Consider the following 11,767-nt stretch of genomic DNA (forward strand, 5'->3'; position numbering starts at 1 on the left):
TTCTCAGGAAGAATCGAATTCCATCAAAGTATAAAAGCTAAACTTATATATTAAATTTTATCGATTTTTTACATGTTTCAAATATGTAAAACATGGAAATACAAAGCCGGGTCTTTTGTCAAGTGGTAGTTAACGGCTGGTATGACATTTCTTGTGTAATGTTACCCGGAACCTTTGTTAACCCGTGATATTTGACAGATTGAATTTAGTCTTCCTGTTTTCGTGATACATAATACGGTACCACGCTGTTTAGTGGAGTTTTCAGATAAAGCTAAAATGGATAAATGTAACAAGGAAAGTGCAGAACCTGAACCGTCTGTATCAGGAGGAAATTGTGCTCATGTTCATAAATATTCATCTGTTTTGTCTGTGTTTGCGATTATGTTGACCATTGCTCTTTTCGCGAGAAACGAGGGAGTGATTCGCGAGATGAAAATGGCTGAGGCAGAGCTTTCTGAGGAAATTCAACAAATCAAAGTAATTCTGAAACAAAGAGCCATGTATCCCGTGAAAGTGCACAAAAACGAGGATGGTTCAAGGGGTAAGTTGTTACGAAATTGTGAAAACCTTGTAAGCAATGTACAGTAGAGCGAAAAAAATGCGATCAGTGTTTATTGCGTTATTTACCTTGTGCAGATAAATTGCAAAGCGCCATTAAAAGGACTCCTGTCAAACACCAAAACCACACAAGGAAGAAGATAACTTCGATCTGTATGGTAGATAATAGTTTCGTCTTTGTGAAACTCTTAGATACGAAGGAGGCTATAGGGTATTGATCAGTCTCACGTGAGGTGTCATCAGACGAATAAACAGTGAACATCTTAACTTGCCGAGGGTCATTGGAGGGTAACCCTTTTTGAATCGATCGTCGTTTGCACGCTGTCTCTAAAAGCGACTTAAACAGTCCAACGTATAAAAAATTAAGTGAAGCTATGATCCTCGAAGTTACGAAAGCAATTTTTAGCGTAGAGAAGCCTGAAAAATTAAGGACTTGAAGGGGGTTTAAACCCGTGATCTTACGATGCCGTTGCGAGGCTCCAACCAACTGAGCTATGACGTCACTGATGTTGTGAGCTGGTCATTTTTGGTCTCGAATGGCTTCAGAGCTCAGTCGGTTAGAGCGTCGCACCGGCATCAAGAGGTCACAGGTTCAAACCCCGTTGAAGTCCTGAAATTTTCACGCTTCTCTACGCAGTTGCTAAAAACTGCTTTTAGAACTGCGAGGATCATAGCTTCACTTGAATTCATATCCTAAGGTCAATATATGATTAATTTCATGTATCATTTCGTTCGTTGGATAAAAAATTGTACGGTAAATCACAAATCTTGGTTCCCAAAAGGAATCAGAGACGGTTTGATCATTTAGAAATTCTTAGCTGGCCAGAAAACCTTGCCTCGGTATAAATTAATCCCGCTTCAAAGAAAAATCCTCTTTGTGGAAACTGCGCCGAGATAAAGGAAACAGCATCAACTTGAGTTTGGGAAATGACATACTGCTTTTCGATTTCCAAGTGGCGTACAAAAAACAAAATCGAAATAGAGCTTTTACTGCTTTGTCATTTGACTCAATGATGAACTCTTTCATTGCTGTCGCAGCGAGTGAAACTGAAGCGAACGAACGAGGCAGCCCTCAAATCGGGAGAAGAACACATTTTGTTCGAAACGCAAGGGATTGAAACTATAATGATTCACTGTCTCGCAACAAAAAACGGCTCAAACTGCTGAGATTCACAGAGATTGACTTTTTTTCCAACCAAATATTTGAACAAATATTTATTTCTTGGTCATCTTCAACCTCCGTCAATTTTTTTCTTTCTTCTCTAGAGTGGGGTCCAAAAGGACGGTCCAATTGAGGCTCCACTTTTTTACCGTCCCTGCTCAAGACCTATTAAAATCTCCCCTCAATTCTACGCAAGAACCGTCGTTAAATTGCAAGCATAATTGAACATCTCCCTTCCTATCGGCAGCATTGCTACTATTTAGGTTGTTTTGCTAATCGAGTTGAAATAATAAAGGTCGGCCTTATTTAACTCTTGACATAGATTCATAGCTCCTTGTCTTTACAAAACCCTTGTGTACAACTTCATATCTGCTTTTCTGGCTTTTTCATTCTTAAAACCTCATGACTTCTTTTTTAATTTTCTTACTTAAGATATTTTGCCTTTGTTTGTTTCCCTGGTCCAAAGTTCAATCTGGTGACACTCTCTTATTTCCTACAAATAACATTCGGGACAGCATCTTTACTCAAACATTCGCCGCAACGGATGTATCGTCATTCTAAGAGCCATTAAAGTTGTTATCTAAACGATCTTTGAGATTTACAAGATCTTTTCCTTTGCAGATCTAATGGAAAGAAATAAAATTGTCCGTCGGCATCTTACTGTTAACAACACTGAATCTGACAACATAAACGATTTTCGTCAAGGAATGGAGAAATATGTGGAATCGCTTATTGTCAAGTCCTGTCGCCCTTCAGAAAAAGTGTGTCTACCAGGTCCCCCGGGATCAAAGGGAGTTCAAGGCCCTCGCGGTAAAAGAGGATCCAAAGGCACCAAAGGTAGAAAGGGAATACAAGGTGTCATGGGTCCGCCAGGTGAGCCTGGCAAACAAGGCATGAGGGGAGATCCTGGAGAAAGCGGTGTCAAGGGAGAAAAAGGTAATTAAGATAATTAACTCCGTGAAAGTGAAATATTTTTGTCTCTGAGACACTGAAGAAAGGTACTTGGCTTACTTTTTCTGATTTTCTCCAACTTCTGCGTTTTGTCAACAATTTCAAAATGAATCAACCAACACTATTCCAAATTGAACTCAATCATTGAGCATAGTTCTTTGAAACTAGCGACAACAAGTTGCAAAATTAGTGGAGACACTTCACCTTCTTGGGGCGTTATTAATTTACCTATCGATCTCTCACACTGAAAACGGCCGAGGGCGTGGTTGATCGGAACGTAACGTCTCAATCATGGGATGTATCAGTAATGGGAAACCTTTATGTACGGGGTTCAACATTATTGTTGAGAATATCTTGCCATCTGTCAAGGAGTGTCACACGTTACATGCCGTGCAATCTATCGTTGGAGTAGCTATTCAGAAAGTAATAGAAAGCTTTTGTACGCCTTTGTCTTAAGTCGGTTTTTTCACAATGGGGTCGAGGAGTGACTAAATGATCTCACGACAAGGAGAATCCTTTGGTTTGATTAAGAGTCGCGGGATGATTTCATTTGGTTCTTGGCACACCGCTAACACTAATGAAGCCGACAATAACTCCAAGCCTTTGCCAAAACAATACTCTATTCTTTTAGGCTAGCACATTTTTCCCTTTTACCGTGTTTACATTCTTTTTGTCACACTTCCATTTTGTATATATTTCCATGTCACTCATTTATATTTTAGTTTTTAAAGGCTTTAGTTTGGAAACCGAAAGCTTACCTTTTTAAAAAATTTTAACCAGAGAACGCTTTTTTACAAAAATGTCTCCAAAACCTGGTTACTCCTCTATTTGTACTACTACTACCACCACCATCTATGCAATAGTGACAATAAAAATGTATACTATAGTATCAATAAAACGTATCTAAATATCCAAGTTACGTATAAGTTGTAATAAGAGCTGTATCTAAGTTAGATATAAAATTACAATAATAGTATTGCAAATAAAAGCTGTAGTGAGGTTTATATTTCTATTAATAAAAAGCATCTCTAAAGAGATGTCTTGAGTTGACGTTTAAACGAGCTAAGGTGCGAGATTGTGCGTAGCTCAGGTGGCATTGAGTTCCAGAGTGAAGGTGCAGCCACTGCAAACAATCGATCGCCCATTGTCTTCTTAGTTTTACGCTTGAACGGGACAAGGAGACGACTATTGGTGGATCACAAGTTATACTTTGACCCAGATTGTAACTCAACTAGATTGGTAATATAGTCTGGCGCAATGCCATGTAACGTTTTAAAAACAAATAAGAGAACCTTATACTGGGTGCGCTCCTTAACTGGAAGCCAGTGTAAAAACCAAGAAGTAGTTGCAAAAGCAAGACGCGTTGTATCTTACGCAAATGACAAGCAGGAAGACCATACAAAAAACGGTTGCAGTAATCTAGGCGCGACGTGATGAACGCATGCACTAAGGTCTTGGTATCCAGAAGCAGGTCAAGGACATCTAAATAAAGCTTTAACATTAAACCGTGCAACATCAGTGGTTATTCACGTTACTCAAGACTAAAAGACTTCATCCCTTGCACTTTGTTATATTTTTTGAAAATAATGGCCACATTGAGGTAAAAATGGACCTTGCTTATCTTTTAGTTTCTATTTCGACTGGTGCACCATCGTGTCCGCCAAGATCATACCGTCTACTTTTATATTCGGTTCTGATTTGTTCTCTCCCCTCTCCAACATCAATTGCTCCGTTTGTATACTACACCTAACAGCTGGGGCACCTGCAGTGTCAACTATTACTAGTCGGCTTTAACGCTCATGCACCTGACGTTTTATCGGTATTTTGATTGGCTGTTAGGCTAATGCATTATTAATGAATTTTGAAAACATTCATTTATTTTCTTAGATTTTTTAAACACGAGAAAAGGTATTTTTGAAATCACGCTAGAGATGAAGTGATCCTTTTAGCTCACAATCAAAGCTTTGCACGATTTTCTTCTTTGCATTGTTGATAGAGCTGACGTAATTCGAATCCTCGGTAACCTAACCAAAGTGCGCACGAACTCAGTGTTTTTCTTTCTCTTCAGTTAGATAATTTTACACCCTAACCCATTAACTCGAACCGCCACTGAGAAATAAACCACACCTGATTACCCTTAAAAGTTCGAATTATGAAAAAATTGCCTAAATTTTCTTCGCTTGAAGGTAAAACAGGATATCCTGGACATTCGGGACCTAAGGGGGAACCAGGAGAGTCCATATCTGTACCACAAGTAACTGTGTCTCCTGCTTCAATGACGGTGACTGAAAATCAGCCTGCTACGTTCCAGTGCTCTGCTGATGGTAATCCAAAGCCGAGAGTATTCTGGAGTAAGACGAATGGCTCACGATTGATAAACAGCAATGATCAACAAGACAAACTGGTGATAAAGAAGGCTGTCTATAACGACTCAGGGAAATACGTTTGCAGAGCAACCAATTTGCTGGGAAAAGATGAAAAAGTGATTGAGCTCTTTGTTGAAGGTCAGAATCACTTCCTTAAGACAAAAGGTCACAAGTAGCCTATAGCCTCACTTTCTGATGCATTTCTCGCGTCACAAGCAGTTGGCATTTATACAGGGTTTTTCTTCTTCCAGTGTAGCTCAGTTGTAACCTTCTTGTCTCCCAATCCCATGGTCACTTCAGGTTGGCCTATAACTTCGACCGAGAGCATTGAAAAAAAATTAAGACGATACTGAAGCCAGATCATGAAGGTTACTATTACTAATAAAAAAACGAAGAACAGTCAGTACCCACAAACGAAGAACATCGCATCGCATTCACTTGTGTTTTAAATATCACCTTGAGAATTGTCATTGATAATGACATGGAGGCGGGACGCTTACATTCCGTAACTACGAATTAGTAGATCTTTGTCGAAACTGTGCATCAGCCCTCTGCTTCTCCTTACTGTTTCGACTTACGTGATCAGTGGCCATGTTTTATCTGCCGAAACTTAAGAAAACTGGTGATATAGGAACAGATCTCAATTCCAATGAATTTGAATGGCATCGGCAAACATGGCCGCTGTAACATCGTGTGAAACCGTGTGTCTTCGCGATTAACAGTTGAAAGGAAGAGTGCGGGATTTTTCGATAGGCAAAGGTCAACACCATCACTGCCGTAGCTTTTGTTTAAGCGTAAGATATCGTGAAGTAAAATGCTACTAGATCGTCCGTTACACAGGCTTTTAAAATAGATGACATGTTTCTGCTCTTGTTTAGTTCCTCCGGTCTTTACCAAGGTCCCTGGCGAAGGCGTCCTATTTGAAAAGCGTTCAACAGCTGTTGTTATTTGTGAAGCGTTTGGAAATCCACCACCGGTGATCCAATGGTCTAAGGCCTTCTCTCGATTACCACAAGGGCGATCAGTGGTTATTAATGGTGCACTTAAAATATCAAGATTTAGCCTCCAAGACATTGGTACCTATCAGTGTAACGCAAGTAACAGGCTGGGATCAGTAACTTTTGCAACATCACTTCTCGTTAAAATAGGTAGGTATCACCAACTAAACTGGGAATTTGCACTTCACACGACCTAAAAAACACTTCGAACGATGCATGATTTACCTGACTGCTGGTCAAAAGTAACATTGACTCAGACAAAAGGTCACGCCTTCGAAAAGAAAATTCACTGGAAAATAAGGTAACCTAAAGCCCGGTTTACACTACAGAAAATTTTTGGCACGGCTCCAGTGAAATTGGCAAGGGTGCCAAAAAACTTTGTTTACACTACACCATTTTTACTGTACCAAAAATACCGTACCAAAATTTTTGGGCCCACGTAACGTCATGGAGCCATGCGCAGTGCAACTATAATGAACAACGTCCACGTGATTTTGGTGGAGAATGAGCCGCCATTTTGAAATGTACTTTAAAAAAACCGCTAGCCTACATGAATTAAGGCTCAAATTTGGCCCTTTTAAGTGTTTACACTACATGTTCTATCCGAACCGTGCCTATTTTTTCAGCACCCGTACCATTTTCATCCGTGCTCGGACTACCTCGCCGAAGTTTCCAGCACGGGTAAGAATTTTGGTTCGGCACGGATGAAATTTGGTACTGACAGGTTGTTTACACTGCAAATTTTATCCGAGCCGAACCCTTTTTTTTTGGGACCCGTGCCAATTTCACCCGAGGCGTGCCAAAAACTTTTTGTTTTGTAAATCGGGCTTAAAAATGCTCCATGAATGCGCGTTTACACGACAGAGCAAAAATGGCACGGGCCCGACAAAAACTGGAACGGTTCCAACAGTTTTTACAAAGAAACAGTAAACTTTTATCCGTTCCGCGACGGGTCCATAAGCGCCTATGGACCCGTCGCGGAACAGATAAAAATTCACTTTTTCTTTGTAAAAACTGTTGGAACCGTTCAAGTTTTTATCGGGCCCGTGCCATTTTTTCTCTGTCCTGTAAACGCCCCTTAAATGTAACTGCGAGAATTTACTCCAAACCACTTTAATTCACACTGTCAGTAGAAACTAATGATGCAGTGTCTGTGCGCAAATTTGTTTTTAATGTTCTACGTGTGAGCATCATTTCATTCAAGTAAACCGCATGATGATTAAAACAAGAATAGCGTCCATATTCTGAAGACCGCGACAATTATCTGCATACGTAAATTGCGTGTTTTGATATAATTTTATGAACGACCATGTGAAATTTCACCCATGCAGGTAAAAATGAAGACTTGCATCGCAAATTTATTCCAGATGTGCAATTAATCATTGACAAGTTGATTCCGTCACATAATTACCGTAAAAATGAAAACTCGCGCATTCTTCACTGAAAACTGTTTCTCTAAACCACAGTTTATTGCAAATGATATTGAAGAGATTTTTTGAAAACCCCTTCAAAAATCAGATGTTCCCAAAAGGAATAAATGCTGGTTAATATCTGATAAAAAAAAGTTAGGTTACTCGTGATATGTGGGCACACACATTTCTGGCTCCAGTTGCCTTGTATTACTTTCTGTTTTGCCTTTTATATCATTAAAATCATACTGAAAACGGTTAGCGAGGAAAGTAACTGGCATTGTCTCCTTAGCTTGATTCCAACTTAATTGTGCGATATGCAAAACCATACTTAAAAGCACAAGAATAGGCAGAAAAAGTCGCTTCGAGTCGAATTCAAAATAAGCGAGAAATAAGCTTAATTATTATATGGCAAGCAATTTTCAGGCTAAATGACGTACTCTGGGACCGTACTGGGGAATATTGGCCCTAGGTCGTTTTCGCTGCGCTCGGTCCGTACTGCGACGACCTCGCGGGCCAATATTCCCCAGTACGGCCCTCGCACTCGGTTAGTAAGAGGTTAGTATAAAGCTTTATAAAACAAGGAACCCATGGGCTCCTGATAAAACTGAACAAAACTATGAAATGAAAATATTAAATTGGAATAAATTTGCACTGGGAGAGTTTTTAACCCGCATTACAAACGAGCTTACAACTCAACCGTGACTATCGGAAGAAAGAATTTTTAAGTGATGTCAGGCATCGGTCTCCTGCATGAGTTGGTCTTTGCTGGAAACAGGTTAATGGAATAATACAAGTGCGAAATAAACTTATGAAGCTACAACGGAGGAACTACAGGATAAAGGCTATTTTAAATAACTAATGAATTTTTATAGAAGAGCCACCAACCATCATAGGATACTCTCCCTGAGAGGCTTCACATGCCAATAGGGAGCGCAATCATACTTCCTGTTTAAGCTCGTATTTTTCAGGTTTCCCTGCAACTGCTTAAGTTGCATCTGACTTAACAGTAATGACGAGTCTAAATTCTTAAAAATTGCTAATTCAATAACGCTCTTTGTTTGCTATGCAGTATTTGCGGCCGTCTTCACAAATCTTGGTGCAACTGGAAGACTGGGTCCAAGTTCACTCGGTAGTTACTATAGTGGTCAGGATCACGATGACCAGGTTACACTGGTCAGCGGTATACAACATTGGGTTGTTCCTTACACTGGTGACTACAAAATAAAAGCGGTGGGAGCTGCAGGGGGGTACGATCAATACACTAATAGCCGTCAGTACCGAGGAAGAGGTGCCAGAATGATAGGAATCTTTCGCTTGGTGAAAGGAGAAACAATCAAAATACTTGTTGGTCAAGAAGGCGGAAATAACAGAGTATGGAATAGTGCTGGGGGAGGTGGTGGAACATTTGTGGTCAGAGGAAGCAACACACCTTTGATTATAGCTGGAGGAGGAGGGGGCATTGAAGCACCGATGTCAAGGCATACTGAATGTGACGCATCAACGTCTACATCGGGGAGAGCTGGGTACAGGTCGTGGTCAGGAGGAAGTGGTGGACACGGGGCTCAGACCGCAGACAGTGATAATTCAGGTAACGGTGCTGTGCATTCTTTAAGTTACCATGTCAGATTTTCCCAGACCATCTTGACATAACTTTGTTTCGATTGTGTTTTTCGGTAGGTACTTGGTGTGTTTTGTCATTTAGTGGTTATCTATTGCACAAAATTATCTAAACGCGGTAAAACCTTCAGGGTTAGGATTAGGGTTAGCGTTAGAGTTAGCGTTAGGGTTAGGTTAGGGTAATTGTATAATTGCTGAACGTTTTATAACTTGTTTCAAAAAATTTGAAACAATAGAAAAAGAGACACGAAGTACCTACCTGAATGCTGATCTTGTTTTTGTCTTCCCTCTAGGGTGCTTTTCGTGATTATTATTTGGTTAAATGGGAAGTTCACAAGGTATTATGGAATTGACAAACCACCAAACACACCTAATCTCAAAGAAAAACCCCCAAAACTTAAACCCAAAACTGAAAAAACGTAAAGAGGAACATAAAAGACAAAGGGGGGAGGATAAAACTTGAGAAGGATGTAGATGTTTAGAGGAAAGGCTGAAACAAGATTCTTAAGTCATTTAAATCACCATAAAGGCAAGAGGCTTCCTGAGACTGAAGCAAATAAGAATTTGAAGCACGCAGGTCAAAGACAGCTCCAGCCAGGAGGACATCGGCTTAAGGTAATACAACGCAGCGTTTGAGTTTGTCCAACCAACTTACATGGGCCCTAACGTCCACCAGAAAAGAGCCCAACAAGTCTAAGGTAAGGGAACAACCGGAACGGAAACTATGAAGGGTTTCGCAATTATCCAACTGAGCATCTCGCAGGTAACTTTTAAGGCGGGATTCAGCCTTAGAAATCCCAAGTGGCCTATCTACAATGTGGCCCTGCTGGTTAGTGGCACGAAAAAAAAAAACCACTGAAAAGACTTATTCCTAATTTATGAGCGACTGTCACGTATGTCTCAATACCGTTAATCGGGCATAGATTGGAGTTAGGATGACGGACGGCGCATCCCAAAAACATTCGAGGGACCATATCTGGCAGAGACTTTCCCCAAATGCGATTAAACAGAAAGCCATTATCATCTGGGAAACGAGCGATTTCAGGCATCTTGACCTGCCATCAGGTGACCTCCTCTATCTTCGGAGAAGAATAGAGTCTTGAAGAATGCTTAATCTCTAGCAGTAATGAAAGAGCTTGGGGATGGATCGGCCACATTTTGAAGAGATCAGATGTAGTCAAGAGGGCACTGGAGTGGAGACCCCGGCACATCTGGCGTCGTACGAGAATGGCAGAGTTGGAGAGGAAACATCTCACTTGGAATGAGGCAGAGGGCACTGCACGAAATAGGGTTAGGTGGCGCGCTCTAGTTGAGTACCTATGTTCCACTAGGAACAAAGAGGAATAAGTAAGTACGTAAATCATTGGCCAAGAGGCAACAAATGATAAAAATGCTCGTGCCAGAAAAATTACGAACGAAACATCGGCCATGAGGTAACAAATAACAAAACATCCCATGCCGGATGGAAGACGAAGATTACGAACATTCACGAAGCGGAGAATCATCCAATCGCTTTGTCTCAACAGGTTTTGTCCTAGATCGTCTGTAACACGTTATGTTTCTAAACCAAAAAATGAGTAATTATGTTAAAAGATATATTTGTGACAGGTTACGAAGACATGTTTTGAGTATTGGAATTGTTGTCTTGAGCAAAATCCGATAGAGAGTTGGGGATCTTAATGTATATTTTTGAATGACTTCCGGTAGTCGCCAATTATTATTTACTGGCTCGATTACCAACCGCTGTTTCGGGAAATGAGCCAGCGCTCACTCCCGAAATCACGACTGGATGCGTGAGGTGAGCCATTGTCAATATCCCCCAATCAGAAACTCGCCTGCTCAAATCGAGCAAGCTAGGCGTAAATTATAATTTTTGGTACAAGTTGTGGCTGCGAATGTATTCCTTGACCCGGCCAACACAGCGGTCAAATGAGTGCGCATGTGCGTGGTTTAAGCACTTCCGGTCTCTTTCCGGAACACACTACGGAACGAACTGTGCGTGAGTTTGTGAATGAAATATTGCTGGGAATCGTTTTTTGGTGGATGAATCATTACCTAAATGACTTACCACGTATGATACCACGTATGACTGAAGACCTTTGCGGTAGTAAACGCAAAAAAGGGGATCCAGTTTTGAGTAAAACTGCTTGCTTATTTTCATTGTGGTGAGGTGAGTAAAAAGTAAACAAAGGCATTACCCCGTAAACTATTTCTGTTTCCTCGGCTCCAACTACGATTTACGTTTATTTTACTTTATTCGGTTTTGGGAAAGACGAGCTACAATTTGATGTGGGCTAACGATCATTTTAGCACGATATTTAAGACAATTTCAGGTAGATCTTTAACCACTGAAAGCTCACTTCGTGGAAAACGTGATTACATGTGGTGAAATTAAGAAATTATATGATCGAGAAGGAAACAAATGTTGAAGTGCTTTTCGAATTCATTAACCAGTACACATGATTTTAGTGTCTTCAGTTCATCACGTGCCAGGCCAGAATATATTGTGCAAAGATTTAAACATCTTAAGAGCCATAATAAATTTAAATACGTGTAGGAATAGCAAACTCAAACTCAGCCTATTAATATATATACCTGTAAAGCGGAAATTAAGAAGGCAAACAGAAGAAATGGTGTACTGTCTAGTCCAAGGATTAATTTATAAATTAGGTCTTCTGAAATCTCAAACCCTGACTGAAGGAA

General features: G+C 40.4%; 1 protein-coding gene across 1 annotated transcript in view; it reads left to right on the top strand.

Annotated features, from left to right (window-relative positions):
• Positions 1 to 243: 243 nt before the first annotated feature.
• LOC137997120 (uncharacterized) overlaps positions 244 to 11,767 on the top strand; it is a 21,746-nt gene continuing 10,222 nt past the window's right edge. The window contains exons 1-5 of the mRNA XM_068842906.1: positions 244 to 541; positions 2,342 to 2,656; positions 4,858 to 5,175; positions 5,916 to 6,185; positions 8,517 to 9,035. Coding sequence (XP_068699007.1) covers positions 277 to 541; positions 2,342 to 2,656; positions 4,858 to 5,175; positions 5,916 to 6,185; positions 8,517 to 9,035 — 1,687 coding nt within the window. The 5' untranslated portion in view covers positions 244 to 276. The remainder of the gene's footprint in view (positions 542 to 2,341; positions 2,657 to 4,857; positions 5,176 to 5,915; positions 6,186 to 8,516; positions 9,036 to 11,767) is intronic.

This window comes from Montipora foliosa, chromosome 3, assembly GCF_036669935.1.
Source record: "Montipora foliosa isolate CH-2021 chromosome 3, ASM3666993v2, whole genome shotgun sequence".
NCBI classification, from domain to species: domain Eukaryota; kingdom Metazoa; phylum Cnidaria; class Anthozoa; order Scleractinia; family Acroporidae; genus Montipora; species Montipora foliosa.